This window comes from Ochotona princeps, chromosome 3 (assembly GCF_030435755.1).
Source record: "Ochotona princeps isolate mOchPri1 chromosome 3, mOchPri1.hap1, whole genome shotgun sequence".
In the NCBI taxonomy this organism is placed as follows: domain Eukaryota; kingdom Metazoa; phylum Chordata; class Mammalia; order Lagomorpha; family Ochotonidae; genus Ochotona; species Ochotona princeps.
The window spans coordinates 25,117,683-25,137,203 of NC_080834.1; the positions used below are offsets into that span (position 1 = coordinate 25,117,683).

At 51.6% G+C, this 19,521-nt stretch overlaps 1 protein-coding gene across 1 annotated transcript in view; it reads left to right on the forward strand.

The window, feature by feature from the left end:
- Positions 1-18,346, forward strand: part of MCM3AP (minichromosome maintenance complex component 3 associated protein) — a 48,360-nt gene extending 30,014 nt beyond the window's left edge. The window contains exons 17-28 of the mRNA XM_058661525.1: positions 2,052-2,249; positions 3,444-3,512; positions 4,407-4,541; positions 7,510-7,663; positions 10,226-10,484; positions 10,645-10,742; positions 11,465-11,855; positions 12,602-12,859; positions 13,516-13,645; positions 15,041-15,244; positions 16,586-16,715; positions 17,844-18,346. Coding sequence (XP_058517508.1) covers positions 2,052-2,249; positions 3,444-3,512; positions 4,407-4,541; positions 7,510-7,663; positions 10,226-10,484; positions 10,645-10,742; positions 11,465-11,855; positions 12,602-12,859; positions 13,516-13,645; positions 15,041-15,244; positions 16,586-16,715; positions 17,844-18,002 — 2,185 coding nt within the window. The 3' untranslated portion in view covers positions 18,003-18,346. The remainder of the gene's footprint in view (positions 1-2,051; positions 2,250-3,443; positions 3,513-4,406; positions 4,542-7,509; positions 7,664-10,225; positions 10,485-10,644; positions 10,743-11,464; positions 11,856-12,601; positions 12,860-13,515; positions 13,646-15,040; positions 15,245-16,585; positions 16,716-17,843) is intronic.
- The last annotated feature ends 1,175 nt before the right edge of the window (positions 18,347-19,521 follow it).

A 19,521-nucleotide genomic window follows, 5' to 3' on the forward strand; every position in this document is an offset into this window, starting at 1 on the left:
AAGCACTTTCAGGATAGCTTGGTTAGATGCACACACATGTAACCTTGCTGGAGAGCCTGGGGGACAAGATACCCTCCAAGTTGGGAGGTGGCAGGTGCTCTGAGCATCAGGAACCTTTGCCCAGCACAGCCATGATCGCAGTGACACAGGTGAGTTCTAGAATGCTTGAACAGGTGCCCCCTGGTGAGTGATGGGTTAGTTATCTACTTGGTTAACCTAGTGTGTCGGCTGAATAGCATGGCACAAAGATGGGGTCCTGGTGTGTGTACTGTGAGCCTGGGGCTGCCTGGGAGCTGCATCGCACTTCTGCCCCATGGCCATGGGTCACGAGCCCTGGAACAACCAAGTTCCAAGCCTGGAGTTCAACTAAACTGGTACCATGTGGCACCCCTGATAGCTGAACTTTTGTACAGAAAAGTGTAACCTGTAGAGAGATGGCTATAAACACAGTGTAAATTCAGACCAAATAGGGTGTGTAGGGTTTGTATGTGGAGGTGTAACTCCAGGTCAAGAAGGGAAACAATGAACAAGCAGCACAGCCCTTTAACCTTTTTTTTCTTTTAATATTTATTTTTTTTAGAAAGGCGTATTTACAGAGAGAAGGAGACACAGAAAGTTTTTCTATTTGCTGGTTCACTCCCCAAGTGGCTGCAGTGGCCACAACTAAGCCGATCCTCAGCTTTAAGCCTGGAGTTTCCTCAGAGTCTCCCTCATGAGTGCACAGTCCCAATGCTCTCCCAGGCCATGGGCAGGGAGCTGGATGGGAAGTGGAGCAGCCAGAACATGAACTGGCTCCCATATGGGATCCTGGCATGTGCAAGGCAAGGATTTAGTCACTGCCCCGTCATGCCAGGCCCAGTCCTGACCTTAGAGGGTGGGGTGATATGCCTATAGCCCTAGCTCCTGAGCTAAGTGGAAGCATACGGGTGTTTAATGCATCATTACTGTTTAAATTGAGTACATGTGTGTTGCACATAGTTTATGGTGATACATTTCAGTAAAACTTAAAATGCAGTGGGGCCTGCATTGTGCTGCTGCTTGTGTGGGCAGCCTGCCCATTGGGGTACTAATTCCGGCTCCTGCTAAAGCTGCATCAAGATGTAATCCTGGGCCCGGCGGCGTGGCCTAGCGGCTAAAGTCCTCGTCTTGAAAGCCCCGGGATCCCATATGGGCGCCGGTTCTAATCCCGGCAGCTCCACTTCCCATCCAGCTCCCTGCTTGTGGCCTGGGAAAGCAGTCGAGGACGGCCCAATGCATTGGGACACTGCATCCACGTGGGAGACCTGGAAGAGGTTCCAGGTTCCTGGCTTCGGATTGGCGCAGCACCGGCCCGTTGCGGCTCACTTGGGGAGTGAATCATCGGACGGAAGATCTTCCTCTCTGTTTCTCCTCCTCTGTGTATATCTGGCTGTAATAAAAAAAAAAAAAAGAATAAATCTTTAAAAAAAAAAAAAAAGATGTAATCCCGTCGTTGGTATCTGCTGTCCAGGGGTGTGTGTCCATGTTGCCATGCTGGCTTGTGAGAACTGCTCTTCAGTTCCGTGGTTTCATCGCTCAGCACTCATTTGATTTTTTTTTTTAAGATTTATTTATTTTATTACTAAGTCAGATATACAGAGAGAGGAGGAGAGACAGAGAGGAAGATCTTCCATCCGATGATTCACTCCCCAAGTGACTGCAACGGCTGGTGCTGCACGGATTCGAAGCCGGGAACCTGGAACCTCTTCCGGGTCTCCCATGCGGGTGCAGTGTCCCAAATCTTTGGGCCGTCCTCGACTGCTTTCCCAGGCCACAAGCAGGGAGCTGGACAGGAAGTGGAGCTGCTGGGATTAGAACCGGCACCCATATGGGGTCCCAGGGCGTTCAAGGTGAGGACTTTAGCTGCTAGGCCAATCCGCTGGGCCCTCATTTGCTTTCTTGTCAGAGTTTTAATTCTGGTGTTTCTCAGCTTGAAGACTGGCTTGAGAAGACTCCGCAGGCTGTGCCACATACGCTCGTGTCCTGCCGTGACCCTGGAATGCATTGAGTCATGACACGTTCATGTCTCCCAGGTGGAGGGAAGCTGTTGCAGCCCGGAAGAAATTGCGGCGCCAGATGCGAGCCTTCCCAGCAGCTCCCTGCTGTGTGGATGCAACGGACCAGCTGCGGGCTCTGGCGCCCAGTGCTCAGTGCCCCATTGCTGAGGGGAACCTGACCAAAGGCCTTCTGGACCTCGGCCACGCAGGAAAAGTGGGCGTCTCTTGCATCAGGTCAGTGTGGGCCCCCACACATGCCTCTGCTCCCTGCCCCTGGCTGGCATTGCCAGGAGGTGGGTGTAGGCAGGAACTTACCTCTGCATGTTGGGGTGGGGCAGCTGTCATCTGAAAGGTTCCCCATGCTGGTGGCAGAGGGGGCTTCACATCACCTGTTCTTGGGTTCCTCACCGTCTCCTCTGTGCTGGTGGAGCTCCTGCTTCCTCCTGGGCTTCGCTCAGTCAGAGCTCAGTGTCCGTGTTGCCTCCTGGGCAGAGGCAAGCGTGGGACAGCAGCGGGGTTGGCTGCTGCAACGTGCCTGTCGAGGTCCTCTCACTCTCCCCGAGAGGCATCTGGTTGAGGCCGTGGGCTCTGTGTCTGTGAACAGAACAGCATGGGTCTGGCTTGTCACGGAGCCTGCCGGGAGGTCAGGATTTGGGCTACCTTATCGCAGTAGCCTGGCCTGGTCAGGTTCCCCTGCTCCTCTTGCTGGCCTCCCCATCCTCAATCTTTGCCCGACACCTCTGCGCTGCCCTGCCCGCTCCTCTGTGTGTCTACTCCCACCTCCATAAGGCTGGCCTAACCCTCCTTGTCCTCCAGCACTCCAGTGCAGTCTCCCTTGCCCATAGGAAGCCACCCTGTCCTGGGCTGGAGTCACAGACTTGTAGCTCCACCCAAGGAAGGTCGCTAGGCCTAACCGAGTTTCTGTTTCCTGACCTCTTGTCAACATCCTGAGCAACTCCCTGTTCTTTGCAGAGTAGAGCTCATCCCCAGCCATGCCCCACTTCTCTTCCCAAGCATGCCAGGCGCAGCCTCTGTGCTGTCTCTTGATATCCCCCTGAGATGGTCACTTTCCCCTCACTTACCAAGGTTTTGGCTCCCATCCTGCTGCAGGAGCCCCTTCTGTGTGCCCCACCTTGTGGTGTTTGGCTACAACCCTGATGCTCAAGTGTGCAGTCCCGGTGACCAGGTGTTGTAGAAGGGCCGAGTCTCCTAACCAGCACAGAGCCGATACCTGTTACTTGTGATGTGAAGCAGTCCTCTGACTATCCTGTTTATCAGAAAATTATCTCAGTATCCAGGGTATCCCCCACCAGGAGATACTTTCCAGCCAGCAGCTTTCCACTGGGCAGCCCCAATCACTGGCAAAAGAGCTGATTGTGAATGTTGGCTGGCTTCACAGGGTGTGCTGCCCGTCGCCTTTATTCACAGGTTGAGGCAGCTCCGAAGCAGGACAGCTCACCAGATGAAGGTTCAACATTTCCACCAGCAGCTGGTGAGGTCAGTCACAGCCCTTGTGCATGTGTGAGCCCATGGCTCTGCATGCTCAGCCCGTGAATGCCCTTGGTTCTATGTGGTCACACTCCACGTGTATGTGTGTGTGCCCGTGGCTCTATGTGGTCTCGGTCTGCATGCATGTGTGTGTGTGTGCCCGTGGCTCTATGTGGTCACACTCCACGTGTCTGTGTGCCCGTGGCTCTATGTGGTCACACTCCGTGTGTGTATGTGTGCCCGTGGCTCTATGTGGTCACACTCCGCATGTATGTGTGTGTGCCCGTGGCTCTATGTGGTCACACTCCGCATGTATGTGTGTGTGCCCGTGGCTCTATGTGGTCACACTCCGTGTGTGTATGTGTGCCCGTGGCTCTATGTGATCTCAGTCCACATGCATGTGTGCGTGCCCGTGGCTCTCTAAGTGGTCACACTCCGCGTGTATGTGTGTGTGCCCGTGGCTGTATGTGGTCTCGGTCTGCATGCGTGTGTGTGTGCCCGTGGCTCTATGTGGTCTCGGTCTGCATGCGTGTGTGTGTGCCCGTGGCTCTATGTGGTCTCGGTCTGCATGCGTGTGTGTGTGCCCGTGGCTCTATGTGGTCTCGGTCTGCATGCGTGTGTGTGTGCCCGTGGCTCTATGTGGTCTCGGTCTGCATGCGTGTGTGTGTGTGCCCGTGGCTCTATGTGGTCTCGGTCTGCATGCGTGTGTGTGTGCCCGTGGCTCTATGTAGTCTCGGTCTGCATGCGTGTGTGTGTGTGCCCGTGGCTCTATGTGGTCTCGGTCTGCATGCGTGTGTGTGTGCCCGTGGCTCTATGTGGTCACACTCCACGTGTCTGTGTGTGTACCCGTGGCTCTGTGTGGGCTCTCAGGCTGACCTAGGCATGGTGGTCTGTTACTTGTAGTGATGCTGCCTGGGCACCTCTGGACCTGCCGTCCCTTGTGGCTGAACACTTCCCTGGGAGCCAGGAGAACCTGTTTTGGAAGCTCGTGCTGGTGCTGCCTAATGGGAGGGAGCAGCCTGCAGAGAGTCCTGGCAGGTAGGGGAGGTTGGAGAATGCAGGGAGGTGCATGACCACTCCGAGAATGGCAGGGGTGGGACTGGGGCTGGGAGCTTTTCGTCCTTAGACTGCAAGTCTATTTTGCTCATGACTTGAAGGCAACCTGTGATTTAAAGTCTTAAATGAAAAGTATTGAAGAGTTGTTTGCTATTTAAAGCTATACAGCGGTGGAGGTTGGGGAGGCTGGTATGGAAGCCTAGTGGCTAAAGTCCTGACCTGACACATGCAGGATCTTGTGTGGGTGCCAGTTTGTATACTGGCTTCTCCACTTCCCATGCAGTTCCCTGCTTGTGGCCTGGGAAAGCAGTCGAGCACGGCCCAAAGCCTTGGGATCCTGCACCCACATGGGAGAGCTGGCTTAGGATTGGCACAGCTCTGGCCGGTGTAGTCACTTGGGGAGTGAATCATTGGATAGAAGATCTTCCTCTCTGTCTTTCCTCTTTGTGTATCTGCCTTTGCAATGAAAATAAATAAATCTTTAAAAACTAAAAGATAAGAAAAAAGCAAGAGCTACACAGATGTTAGGAGGCTTGTGTTCCGTGTTGGAATGCCTGGGTTCAATACCCAGTTTCTCTGCAGATCCGAGGAGGCCCTGGTGACGGCGCACGTGCTTAGGAAGACCTCACTCAGCCCCTGCCGGGGCCATGAGGAGTGTTGGAGGACTGAATTAGTGGACAGAAGGAGACTTACTCTCTCCACAACAACACAACTGTTAATATTGGCTGCCTTAGGTTTTGATTAAAGCCCACTTAATTTTACTGTTTGTTTCATTTGAGGAAGATCTTTTACTCACTGGTTACCGAAATGCCTGCAGACAGCGAAGGCTAGGCCAGGCTGAAGCCCGGGGACTAGAAGCAGTCTGTGTCTCCCATGTGGCTGGCTGGGGCCAACACACTGGAGCCACCAAGTGGGGCTCCCGGGTGCTGAGAAGCAGAGTGGCGAGCCAAAGCAGGCCATGGGGTGCACGGGCCGCCTGGTGTCCTCCACTGGTCCAAAATGCCCTGCTTGATGTTAGACTCTTGGAGAGGATAATACAGATACAATTTTCCGTGAGGAGAAAAAACCTAATGATATTTTGAAAAAAATCCAAAAAATTGATATAGCTTTCAAAAATCATACTTTTACAGAAACTACAAGAATTGCTACTGTTGTTTTTCTTTTGTGTTTGAGATTTGATTCATGTGCCATCAATTGTATCCGTTTGAAGTAGACATGTCCATGACTTCACAGCCATCTCCACTGCTGTCTGCTTGCAGAGCACTTTGGACGTGAGACTTTGGGTGTGCGTAAGCGTCTCTGTTCCTCCTTGCCATGTGCTGCTCTGTGCTTGAGGAATTGTCTGCTCCGGATGCCTTAGATGAACATCCATGACCGGAGCCATTTAGGCATGATGTTTGCTTTTTTTTTTTTTCAAGATTTCTTTATTTTTGTTGGAAAGGCAGACTTACAGAGAAAGAAGGAAGCAACCCTCCATCCGCTGGCTCACTCCCGAAAAGGCTGCAGTGGCTGGAGCTGAGCTGATCCGAAGCTGGGAGCTTCTTCAGAGTCTCCCACACAGGAAGCATGTTTTCAAGGCTAAGCCAGGTTGAAGCCCATATCAGCATTCTTTTCCCTTGCCAGATTTGTTCATGTGAGCATTGGGTTGTTTCTACTTTGGGGCTATCATGAATGTGGCTGTTGTGGACATCCATAGATAAGTATTTGTATGAACATTTGCTCGCACTTATCTAGGTTATATACCCGGGAATGTAACTGTTGTGTTTTACAGAAGCTCTGTGTTTGTCTTTGAAGAATTGCCAGAATGTTCGCACAGTGGCTGCACTGTTTTTCACTTCCTGACCGCCTTACTTCCCCCCTTACTGTCATAGCAGTCACTTCTGCAGCAAGATGTGGGCTGAGGGGAAAGGAACAATGAAATCATGATTAATTTCCTAGGACACCTGAGTAAGGAGGAGAAAATGGCATTTTAAAAGTATTTAAAAGATGCCTTATTTCTAAAACCGTTATCTTCTGATGTGCGAAATACTTGTAACTTGGGAATTTCTGAGGAGCTTGGTGCTGTAAAATGTGTATTTCAAGCTCCAGGGCTGCTTTGTTTTACTCCTTTAGAATCCAGAGCACGTTAGAATGAGCTGGCTCCTTCCTACAGTCTCCCCAAATGCATAACTCCATGGAGTTCTTAGCTCCATTTAAAAATAACAGGCTTTGGGCCTGGCGGCGTGGCCTAGTGGCTAAAGTCCTCATCTTGAACGCCTCGGGATCCCATATGGGCGCCGGTTCTAATCCCGGCAGCTCCACTTCCCATCCAGCTCCCTGCTTGTGGGCTCCCTGCTTGTGGCCTGGGAGACCAGTCGAGGACGGCCCGAAGCTTTGGGACCCTGCACCCACATGGGAGACCTGGAAGAGGTTCCAGGTTCCCGGCTTCGGATCGGTGCAGCACCGACCCGTTGCAGCTCACTTGGGGAGTGAATCATCGGACGGAAGATCTTCCTCTCTGTCTCTCCTCCTCTCTCTGTATATCTGACTTTGTAATAAAAATAAATAAATCTTTAAAAAAAAAAACAGGCTTTTTTTTTGTCCAGATCAGTGTCACAAAATAATTCAAATTTGGAATTAGATGTTATTTTTAGATTTATTTGTTTTATTGAAAAGGCAGAGAGAAGGCAGTACAAAGGGGAACATTTTCTGTTTGCAGTGGCCAGAGCTGAGCTGATCCGGAGCCAGGAGCCTCTTCCGGGTCTCCCATGCAGGCGCAGGGTCCCAAGGCTTTGGGCCGTCCTCCACTGCTTTCCCAGGCACAAGCAGGGAGCTGGCTGGGAAGTGGGGCACCAAGGACACGAACCAGCGCCCATATGGGATCCTGGCACATGCAAGGCAAGGATTTAGCCGTTAGGCCACTGAGCTGGGCCTGGTTAGATTCTTCAAGGTTGTTTTCTCGTATCTGCAGACATCTGGCAAATTGGTTAAAAGCCAAGTTCGTGGGCGAGGATGGCTTGGTGGGCGACATGTGCACTAATGATGATGGGATTCACACGCTGGCCCTGTTGAATGCATTCGGCAGCAGGGGGCATCAGACAGTTTCTGTCCATGTGTGTATAAAGGTGAGTGACAGCTGCCTCATGATTTGATGCTTGCATTCCTGCCTAGCTGTCGTCAGAGGCACAGAAGTGCTTTTCCTTCTCTGAAGTGTCTTTTGCTATTGTTCTGCATTTCAATTTTCTGTTTAATATTGTTTACATAGTTGAAAGGGATGCATGTCCATGTGATTCTCTGGTTGGGGTGGGGAGGCAAGAAGATGGGGGGGATTTCCTCCTGTGTCCACAGGGAGGGTAGCAAGGGGAACGGCCACTCCTTTCTGTCAAGCTGCACCAGTACCCAGGAATGGGGGTGGTCCTTTGTTGATCCTTTGAGACCCTGGTCTGGGGAAGAGTGCTCCAAGGGTGTAACTTGAGTGGTTGTGATAGTTCTGAGAAGTTGTTGGTTTTGTTGCTCCAGGGCTGAGGAAATCTTTCCAAGGTCTGTTGGTTGAGAAAGTCCACCTTAGTGCATCCACAGACCCAGGAACGTGCTGCAGAGCCTGGCCAGGAGAGTGGTTCTACCTGTTCTATTTCCCATCCTCTGACAAGCAGTCAACGGCCCCTTCTGGCCTAGATGAGCCACAACACAACACAAGTAGTATCAGCAACTGAGGATGCCCAGTTGCGATTCACGTACTGCAAGGTTGGACTGTATAGCCTGTGATTTTTTTCCTGTGGCCGGTGGGAGCTGCAGCCCAGTAAGGGAATCCTCACAGTTCCCCTGTCAGGCCCATTCCCATCCCTGGGTCTTGTGCATGCTGGTAGGCGGCTCAGCACAGCCGATCATGGCCCACACCCTGTCGTGGCTCTCATGTATGCCAGCGGGTGCTGAGGCTTGGCCCTGCCTGGCCTGTCTCCAGACCTGACCCTCCCCAGCCCCAGTTCTTATGCTTCTCACTGAGAGCTGTGGCCTAGTAGTTGGTCTTATGCAAGCTGGTAGGGGCAGTCTCTCTGCTTGGCACTTGATATACCAGCAGTGCTGCAGTGTGGCCCTGCCCAGCCTCCTCCCAGCTACAGCTCCCACAAATGTCAGGTGGGTTCTTGTCGGGTGAGTTCTGTTGTCTAGCCTGGCTCCGCCCATAACCAACTTTCTGCTTAAACCTGCGGGTGCTGTAGTCCCGTAGTGGCGAGCCCACAAGTACCCTACAGAATCCAAGCTTGTACGGTTCTCTGGGAACCCCTTGTATAATGAGAGCCTGTTTTCTCCTGAGACTCAAACCTGCATAAAGATGCATTTAGGTTTCAGCATCCATGGTCAGAAAAGAAACACAGGTGTCCTTGGAGGACAGAGGGCATGGGTGTCCATGTCTTGCTCCGGCTGGCTCCTTGCGCAGGGCATGGTGCCTGACTTGACTCAGATCACTCAGCACCATCTCTGGAGGACTGGCCAGAGGTTCAGTAAAGCAACTCGCTGCTCTGGCCGCTTCTTGTAGTGTGTCCTGTTCAGATGTGTGGGATGCTGGAGTCTCTATTCTCTCTCCTCTTAGGATATTTTCAAATTGTACTTTGGTTATGAGGTTTGCTTATTTAACTTTTCCACTTTAATGCTGTTTATTTTCTTAAATGGAAAGTTTATACATGTACAAACAGATATGAACTGTGAGCATAAAGAAAGAACATCTTTGGCCGCCCTCAGAGCCCGTAGGTTATCTGCTCTCTTCTCCCAAGGTTGCAAAGTCAGACTTCACCTCCTGGAAGTTAGCTGGTTGCTCATCTCTGTCTTTAATGGAAGTCATACTGGTGTGTGGTGAAGTCACATGGCGTGTGGTGAAGTCACTTGGCGTGCGGTGAAGTCACACTGGCGTGCGGTGAAGTCACACTGGCGTGTGGTGAAGTCACACTGGCGTGTGGTGAAGTCACATGGTGTGTGGTGAAGTCACACTGGCGTGTGGTGAAGTCACATGGCGTGTGGTGAAGTCACTTGGCGTGCGGTGAAGTCACTTGGCGTGCGGTGAAGTCACACTGGCGTGTGGTGAAGTCACGTGGTGTGTGGTGAAGTCACATGGCGTGTGGTGAAGTCACACTGGCGTGTGGTGAAGTCACACTGGCGTGTGGTGAAGTCACATGGCGTGTGGTGAAGTCACACTGGCGTGTGGTGAAGTCACATGGCGTGTGGTGAAGTCAGACGGCTCCGTGGGATTCCTGCCTCGCTCCCCAGCCTCTTCCTCAGCAGTCACTGTGTGATTTCCAATCTCTTACTTGCTTTTTGCCATGTCTTAGTTACCTCTTGTAGATGTGTTCTGCTGACTTCTAAGAAAAAATTTTTTAAATTTTATTTCTAATATTGCTTACATAGTCTAGAGGAATCCATTCCCACGTGGGTCTCTAATTAAGGTGGGGAGTGTCAAGGTGTGGAGGAAGGTGGGTGAAAAAAATGTTTCTGGTTTTTTTTTTTCCTTCTGTGTCTGTAGGAGGGCATGGGAGAGAGCTGAGCTGAATTCTCCTTAAAACAGGTGTATTATCACTGTTGCCTAACAAATGGAACGTTTGTTATTATGATATCTGGGCCTGCCTGGAGCAGGTCTGTGTCTGGTGCCTGGTTGCTCCATTGCAGATCCCATGTTGAATGTCTGGGTGCTATTGCAGGTCGCCCACGGCACCCTCAGTGACCGGGCCCTCAGCACGGTGGAGATGCAGAAGGACCTCCTGGGAGCCAGCGGGCTCCTGCTGCTGCTCCCCCACAAAGTGAGGAGTGAGGACGCGGCCGAGGAAGACGTGTACTGGCTGTCGGCAGTATTGCAGCTCCGGCAGCTCCTGCAGGCCAAGCCCTTAGAACCTGCGCTTCCACTGGTGGTTCTGGTGCCCAGCCTAGGAGGGGAGACCATGGAGAAGGAAGTGGAGGAAGGTTTGTAAACTGGAGGCTGCTTAGAAAGTGGGTGGAACCCTGGGCCCAGGGGCGGGCTGCCTTATGGTGTTAGTGCAGCCCCGTGCTGACAACTGGGCAGGGTGGAGTTGGAGGGTGGCGCGTGTATCCCTGAGAGCAGGCATGTGTGTTTCTCTCAAAGGTCTCATGCTGCAGGATTTGATTTCAGCTAAGCTGGTCTCCGATTACACTATTGTGGAGATCCCTGGCTGTATCAGTGATTTACAAGGCACGGCAAAGGTCAGTGATCATCAAGATATGTTGGCTTACATCCTTTTACTGTATCATGAATTTAGTATTTATTAATGTTTGTAATTTTAACTTTGTCTATAGCCTTCTAAAAATGCAAGTAGATAGCAAAAGATAAAATTGCAGGGACCAGCATTGTTGTAGTGTAGATTAAGCTACTACCTGCTGTGCTGGCAACCCATATAGTCACTAGTTCTAGTCCCAGCTACTTCACTTTCTGATCTGGCTCCTTGCTAATGGCTTGGGGAAGCAGTGGGGATGGCCCAGGTGTTTGGGCTTCTCTATCCATATGCAAGACCTAGATGGAGCTCTGGGTTTCTGCCTGGCCCAGCCCTGGCCATTACAGCCATTTGGGAGATAAACCAGTAGATGGAAGATAGCTCTCTCAAGTTCTGTGTCTTTAAAACAAGATATAAGTTGCCACAATCCTACTGTTACAAATGTGTTTGTTTCTTTGTTTTTGTGAATTGACTGTCTTCTCTCCGAGTGTCAGATATGCAGATCCTCTCTTTGGAGAGGTTATACTTAGAATATATGAAGAGATGTTATCTGGATTTCCTTTATAAAGGAAGTCAGGGAAAGAGGTGTTGGAGTTGAAGTGTCCTGGCTCAGCTGGGGCCAAGAGCCCTGAGGACGCTGGGCTGGCCTTGGTGCTCCTGTGAGGTGTGTCAGAAGGCTGTTCTGGAAACACAGCCTGAGTCTCTGCTTCTCAGGTGTCGCAGGCCGTACAGTGGCTAGTCCACCGCTGCCCCCACGCCGTTGACCTCTGCTGCCAGACGCTCGTTCAGTACGTCGAGGATGGGCTCAGCCGTGAGTTCAGCGGCCGGTTTTTCCATGACAGAAGAGAGAGACGTTTGGGTGGCCTGGCCTCGCAGGAGCCGGGCACCATCATCGAGCTGTTCAACAGTGTGCTGCAGTTCCTGGCCTCTGTGGTGTCCTCGGAGCAGCTGTGTGACCTGTCCTGGCCAGTCACGGAGTTTGCCGAGTCAGGAGGCAGCCGGCTGCTTCCTCACCTGCACTGGAACGACACAGAACATTTGGCTTGGCTGAAGCAGGCTGTGCTTGGCTTCCAGCTTCCCCACATTGACCTTCCGCCTCCTGGGGGTGCGTGTGCATGAGCGTGCTGAGGGAGCAGGGCGTCCCACAACCATCGCTTGTTGTCTTGTACTACAGGCTTGCCTGGCAGGGTTTGGGTACCAGTGTGAGGGCCATGGCCACCTGCACAGTATTCTTACCTCTTCCTGGGCTGCTTGTGAGTGCGTGGTCGGTACCAGCAGCGGAGCTTAGCACAGGGAGTGCGGGAGGAAGGGGGAGCACCAGCCCCAGGCCTGTGCTGTGTGTGTGGGGCCAGGGCACTTGGTGCCATTGTAGCACCCTTCTGTGCCCACCACCATGTGCCAGGTGAATGATGCGTTTGCACGATTTAAAGCATTCTCTGCAGGTGGCCTGGCTGGCTCAGCCCGGTTGCAGCAGATGCTGCTCCTGTCCTCGGCACAGGTCTTGGCCGTGGCATAGAGCCGTGCAGCTTGTAATTGGTGAGCCTGGTTATTATTGGCTTAACCAATGTTGCCACCTGATGGAGCCCAAACAGAAACAAGCCTTGTGTGCGCCATCAAGATGGGGCTACCACAGGAGCCATGAGTATCTACATTAGGCCCTCCGTGCCTGTCAGCACAGACTCAGTGCCCCCACTGGCCTGTCACCCTTAGTCCCTGCTGGACACTGGACCCTTCTTTCCAAAGCTGTGGCACGGCAGTGCTCACATCTGGAAGCAGGTTTCTCACTAGAATCTGTCCTCTCCTAGGAGGGGATTGATGACGTGTGGAACTAACGAGGCGTTTGTTCTCCAGCGCCCTGGCTTCCTGTGTGCACCATGGTCATCCAGTATGCCTCCCAGATCTCCAGCTCACGCCACACGCAGCCTGTGCTCCATTCTCAGGTGGAGAGCCTGCTGCGCAGGACCTACAGCAGGTGGAGGAGCAGGAGCCCAGCCCCCGCTCAAGGTGCAGGGCCCTCAGTTGCCGAGATCCCGTGGGATGATGTCATCGCCCTGTGTATCAACCACAGGCTGAGGGACTGGACACCACCCAGGCTCCCCGTCACAGCAGGTGAGGGACTGGACGCCACCCAGGCTCCCCGTCACAGCAGGTGAGGGACTGGACGCCACCCAGGCTCCCCGTCACAGCAGGTGAGGGACTGGACGCCACCCAGGCTCCCCATTACAGCAGGTAGTGGGACTGGACGCCACCCAGGCTCCCCATTACAGCAGGTGAGGGACTGGACGCCACCCAGGCTCCCCGTCACAGCAGGTGAGGGACTGGACGCCACCCAGGCTCCCCGTCACAGCAGGTGAGGGACTGGACGCCACCCAGGCTCCCCGTCACAGCAGGTGAGGGACTGGACGCCACCCAGGCTCCCCGTCACAGCAGGTGAGGGACCCAGTTCCTCGGGAGACTCTTGCCTAGCTGTAGCAAAAAAAAAAAAGAGAAGGAAAATGCTTCCTTGTGGTTTCTGGTTCTCCCTTGGGGTCACCTTCCTTTCCTGTGACTTGACTCTGTGGCCACTGACCTTCTGGTGACCCTCCCAGGCCCCTTTGGCTGGCTCTGTGGCTGTGGAAGTCCTCGGGGCCTCTGCTGCAGTCCTTGCAAGCCTGCGGGACTCAGGTGTGAAGTTACGTGATAGGATGGCTTTAGTCAAGAGGCTTCTTCCCAAACATTGGGTAGTCCCCTGATGCGTTTCCACCTGTCTTGTGTTTTTCTCACAGGAGCTGTGAGTGAAGATGGTCAGATATGTGTATACTTTTTTAAAAACCATTTGAATAAATATGGCGTTCCTCTTTCATGGGAACAAGCCAGATTGCAGACGCAGAAGGAACTACAGCTGAGTCAAGGCAGGTGAGAGCTGCGTGTGTGTGTCCTGGACGGTGGGTGGCGAGGAGCGGCCTGCCACGCCATCATGGCACAGGGTCTGTCCCAGAGCACAGTGAGGAGTGCCTCACTTCATCTGTCAGGCAAGGAAGTGCAGATATCTGACCAGCTACTTTCAAAGTGATGTGTGAACCCTAAGCTTTCTCCCAGAACAGTGCCCCCACGTGGGCACTCCCCCCAAGTTACTGTTACATGCTGCCGGGCCAAAAATACGTGTTTATGCTAGTGGGCATTTTTGTGGATTTGCTAAGATTTATGCCTATTCCCGATAAAATTAAGTTTGGGTGCCGTAAATAAGGTTACCTGCCATTACACTTCTAAAAAGCAAAGGAAAGCATGTTTCTGATGCGACATTAGCCTCTGCTTAGCCTTCCATGTCAGAGCAGAGACGGGAGGAGGGAGGAGAGGCACTCCAGGCAGGCCTCTGGGTCTGTTCCCGTTAGGACAGTGGGCACACGGGCTTTGGTGGCGGCAGAGGAAACTCAAGTGAGCTCAGTCTAGGCTAGCATCATCATCAGGGATGCAATGCTGCAAAGATTGTCAGCTCTGAACCCTGAAACTTGGGCCTGTTTGGTAGAACGAACCCTCTGGAGAACTCTAACACTGATCAGGACAAGGGATGGGGTTGTGCTGTGGTTAGTTGGGCTGCATCTTGGGGTGCAGTACCCTTGTTCCTTACTGGAGCACAGGTCTGATCATGGTTGTTCTTCTTGCTGATGGACCTCAGGGCAATCTCTCTGAGGTCCTGCCAGCTCCTGTCCCCTGGCTGTTGGGCTTGTGGGCGTTTGAGGAGTTAGGAGGAGTGAACAAGTTCTCACTGCCTTACCTGTTCCTCGGCATCTTTAAAAAAAACATCAGGATAAGAAAATATGTATCAGTTGCTGAAAAAATTCTGAGTGGCAGTAATAAGGAGGGTGTGTTTGGCTTGCTGCTGACAGGTGAGACGATTCATGAGTGAGCATCAGAGCAGAATGGAATGTCCAGAAACAGCACCCACGTGCCAGTGACCGTGAAGTGCGGACAAAGCACGTTTAGGAAAACGTCAGCCCCCCTGTAGACAGCTGGAGGTGTAGGAATCCAGTTTAAGAACCTTGGCAGTATGTAGCACCTGTTGGAACCCCAGATGGGAAGCAGACATGGAGCCCAGCTGCCCCCCAGGTGGAGTCTGGAGGCAGCTGTGCTGGCCCCGGGTAGTGCACCGTTCGTTCTTGACTTGTGGGGAGCCAGGAGCCCACAGGGACAGTCGCAAGCACCAGCCTTTTCAAGGGCAGAGGGATGGGAGGTGTGTGCTTTTACACTTGAACACATGTCTGTGGCTCTGCCCACATACTTTGATTGTAAGCATTTCATGTTTCCTTGCAGTTTGGGGATGAAATCTTTTCATCCTTCTCCCAACAACTTTCCTGCCCCGTTGTTTCACGCGCACCCAGGGAAGAGGAGCGCCGAGCGTGGCCGAGAGGGTAGGGGCGCCGGTGCGGAGGAGCTGCTGCGTGGAGCTTCTGCTGAGGAGCTGCTGGTGCAGTGTCTCTCGAGCAGCCTGATGCTGGAGAAGGAGGAGAACCAGAGGTGACACCCCACCCCTACCCAGGGCACTGACTGAGGCAGGATGGCTTGGGGGCCAAAGAGCAGTGGTTTGGCAGGGGTCACAGTGGTGAGTTGTGAACTGTTAGCTGTTGAAGAGCCTGTGCCCTACGTAATGTGCGTTCATTGTTCTACAGAAAGTGGGGTTCCCGTGAAGCTCCAGCTTGGGTGACTGGGGGCCCTCGCTGCATTGCTCATTCCTTCCTCTCTGCCCTCCTCAACAGGCTTGTTTACAGTTTAATGAAATAGAAGCAGGAGGGGATTTGTCCAGGTCCTCCTGCCCCTGCCCTGCTTCTAGCCCACCCTCTCACCATCCCCTCAGGTGCTGGGCATGCATCTCTTGCCCCCTCAGGTGCTCTTCCAGTGAGCATCCCTGCTACCCGTACTAGATTGTGCCCGTCAGTTTACAAACGGATACTTGCTGGTTTCTTCCAGTGTCCCCGCTTTCTGTTTCTGTAACAGTAAAACCCCTCCAAAAATGTAATAATAGCTCATCCCTGTTTACCGTTTGCTGCAGCCTCTGTCTGGTTAGACTTGCCCAGGTACTCTAGGCCCTACCGTGGGCTATCCTGCTGTCCTCCCAGGATCTCCTCTGGGGTCCTTGTCCTTTCCCAGCGCCCATTCTGGATTTCCCGAGTCTTTGGCACTCACTCTCTAGTAACTTCCCAAATTTTTAAATAACATCAGTATTTTGACAATTCCAAACTTATCCCTCAAGCCCTGAGCCTTCTGAACTGTAGACTTGAAGGCCCTGTGGGATTGTGATTGGAGGTCTGTGTGTTCCGTAAAGCCTGAGCCAGCATCTGGGTGTTGCAGGGCTGTAGCTGTGGTCTCCAGAAGGGTACCTGGCCTTTGGTGGGGGTGTGATCACAGGTGTTGGACAGGTGAAGTTGAAATGAGTCTGATTGAGATATTTTTTTCTTTGACTTGAAGACAATATGTGCAGGTAAACAGTTCTGTGCATATTGGTGACACAGGGATATTATTTTCAGTTAATTTTAAAACTGAACAGATCATGCATTTGGGTAGTCCATGCAGATAAAAACTACAGGTGCACAAACCCAAGGTAAGTCAAATAGAGATGTTATGCCAAATGTTTTAAGTAGCACATAAAAGTGTTAGGGTTATTATTATTATTAAATGTACGTTGGGTTTATGTATTAATCAGAAGATATTTTTCAGAAGTACATTTCTGTTTTTCTGTTGATGTCATAAGTTCTAATGGTATAAAGCAAAAGCTTTAAGTATCTATAGAATAAAAATGAATAATAAATTTTTGTTTCTCAAGGCTCCAGTGTTCCTGAAGTTGTGCTCCTATCATTTCAGGTTTGAAGATCAGCTTCAGCAGTGGTTGTCTGATGACTCTGGAGCATTTAGAGATTCAGCCTCACTTCCTCTCTGCCTTCCCCAGACAGTCAGACCCGTGGGGACAGTGTCGGTAACCACCAGCCCACAGGTGAGAAGAGAGGCATTCAGTGTCTACTTTAGCTTCAACAACAGAAGATGGCTGCAGAAAAAAGAGAACATCTCAACTAGCTAATCCTCCCTTGCAAGCACCAGCAGCCTGTGTGCGTGCTGGTTCACGTCCCAACTGCTCCACTTCCCATCCAGCTCCCTGCTTGTGGTCTGGGAAAGTGGTGGAGAACGGCCCAAAGTCTTGGGACTCTGCACCCGTGCGGGAGACCGGGAGGATGCTTCCGGCTCCTGGATTCAGATTGGCTCAGCTCTGGTCATTGTAATGTCTCAACTCTCATGATGTTAAGCTGACCAGTAAATTGTTAGCTTGAATTAGACTTTTTATTTATTGAAATTTATTTTTCTTTTTGAAAGGAAGAGTTAGGGAAGGTCAGAGCTCTTCCCTCTGCTTCCCTCCCAGTGGATGTAAGCAGGTAGAGTTAAGCGCAGAGACGTGCTGTTGGGCAGGTGGGAAGAGCCGTCCTGGGCTGATTTGGGAAGCCTTTAACAGGGAACAGAGAAAGCCAAGGTGACATACTGTTTCCATTTGACAAATCCTCTGGGTCAACATGTCAGTTCTAAATGAATTACCAAATAGTTCCCAAGTCTGGTTACACAATAGCATATTCATATAAAGGAAAAGCTCACAGCCACTGACAATATGTATTTGTAAAAATATGTATTTAAAAGAGTTACAGATAAAGGGACAGGAATAGAGACCATCCATCTGTCATTTGCTCCATAAATGGCCTCTTAACAGCTGGGGCCGACCTAGACCATCCAGGAGCCTGGAACTTCTCGGAGGTGTTCCAGATGGGTGCTTCCCAGGCACATTAGCAGGGAGCTGGATGGGAAATGAAGCAGCTGGGATGTGATCTGGTACCCATGTGGGATTCTAGCATTGTAAGCAGCAGCTCAATCCGACAACATTCGACAAAATGATTGTTAGTCGAAATTGTTAATGAAAGTGATATGATGTCAGCTGTGGGAATGTGCTAGAAGAGGCTGGAAGGATGTATGATGGAAGGTGCGCCCAATAGGCCCCACATGAGGCTTCTGACATGAGCCACAAAGTGTTGGTTCATCAATATCTCAAAAATTCCTTTGGTTTCTTTGTTTATTCAAACAGAATGAAAGGCCTGGGGAGCAACTGCAGCCGTCAGAGGTGACAGGCACTTCACTGAGCGGGCGGCTGAGGCACCTGAAACGGTTGATCCAGAGCACCAAGGAAGAGGAGGCGGCCTCCCAGCTGCGACTGTCAGCACTCCTGGACATGGTGGACATTTGAGCATCTTGACGGGATGGGTAGGGTTCTCCCCAGAAGATGTCTCCGTGGACTTGAAATAATGTTCTCAGATGCTTGATGCACTCTTGGAAATGTGATGACTAATCATGCAGCAAATAATTTACATGCCTAATGAGCTTTCCCCCAGGCTTCAGAACAAAAACCTGCTTCCCCCGTGGCACCCTCATCCTCTGGTCTGTTTATTTCTTCCAAGTATGTTGGCAATTTGCACATGTTGTTGCATGTGTCTGCACTTGGTTCCTGTAGAAACCATTTCCTTCATATAGCCTAGAGCAGATCGTCTGTGTCCCCACGGCCAGGCTGGGGCCTGCAGCTCAGCCGTGTACCGCTCTGGTGGCAGGGACAAGATCACTTGAGCCATTGCTGCAGTGGCAGAAAGCTGACATTGAGAGCTGAACCAGCCACCACAGCATGGGACACAGCCGTCCTCGGAGTAGGCTGAGTGCGCCCTCGCTATCCACCAGGTGTAACGTGTTCCCGAGGCCTGGGTTCTTGTCCTGGCTCTCTTTTCCAATCCAGTTTCATACAGTGTTGGCTGAAGTTGGCATGTAGCGTCAAGTAGGACTATATGTACTGTTTGTTGTTGAGCCCTTTGTTGATTTATGATTCTGCAAGGGAAAATAAATTATGCGTTTGATGAATAATATGCATACATTTTTGGTATAATCTGGTTTTGGTTGACAGCTGTGCTTGTTTGCTGTGCTCCTGTCATGACTCTGGCTGCAGCTGCCCTCCGTGCAGGGCTTCCTCTCACAGCCACCCTCATCGGGGACATGCTTGTTCCGCTTGTTCTGGAAGGTGGCACCAGGGAGCCCCGCCTCCTGCCGTGGCGTGGCATCGTCAGTCATGGTCTCAGACACCACCAGAGAGCAGCTGACATCTAGCTCTTTCTGATTCATCCTTCTCCCAGACACCAACCTGCTCAGCTTTGCCATTTCTCCCATAAACATCCTTCACAATGAGACCCCACTGGAAAGGTGAGATTTCCATTCGCAACTTCCCTGTTTGAGAAATGATCTGTACCCAGTTGTCAAGACCAAAACCTTGGCATTTTCTGAACAAAGTGGCCTTTTAAAAAATATTACAAATGCGGCAACATTTTAGCTTCTATCTAGCTCTCTGTCGTAACTCCACCCCCTTACATGCCAGTCCGGCATACCCACTTTCCCAGGGAACATGAAGCCCTACCGGGAGATGTCCCATAGATTTAACTCCACTCTGCATATTCAGTTAGAGTACCTTGCCCTAGCCCGCACAGGGCACTGTCTGAAGAGCCACACACATGCCTTTTGGGGGGCTTTCTGTTGCACTTTCTCCTTGTGAGCAGCCCTCTGCTCATGGGAGCTTCTCTCTTGGGGGTTAGCCTGCATTTCCATCTGAACACAAATTCACTCTCCCCTTCAACAAATGCGTTTTCATTGCTGTGTTTACTGATGTTTCTGTTTTAAATTCTTAACCCAGGGCGAGTGCCTGGAATAAAAACTGGGAAATGCATTCTTGT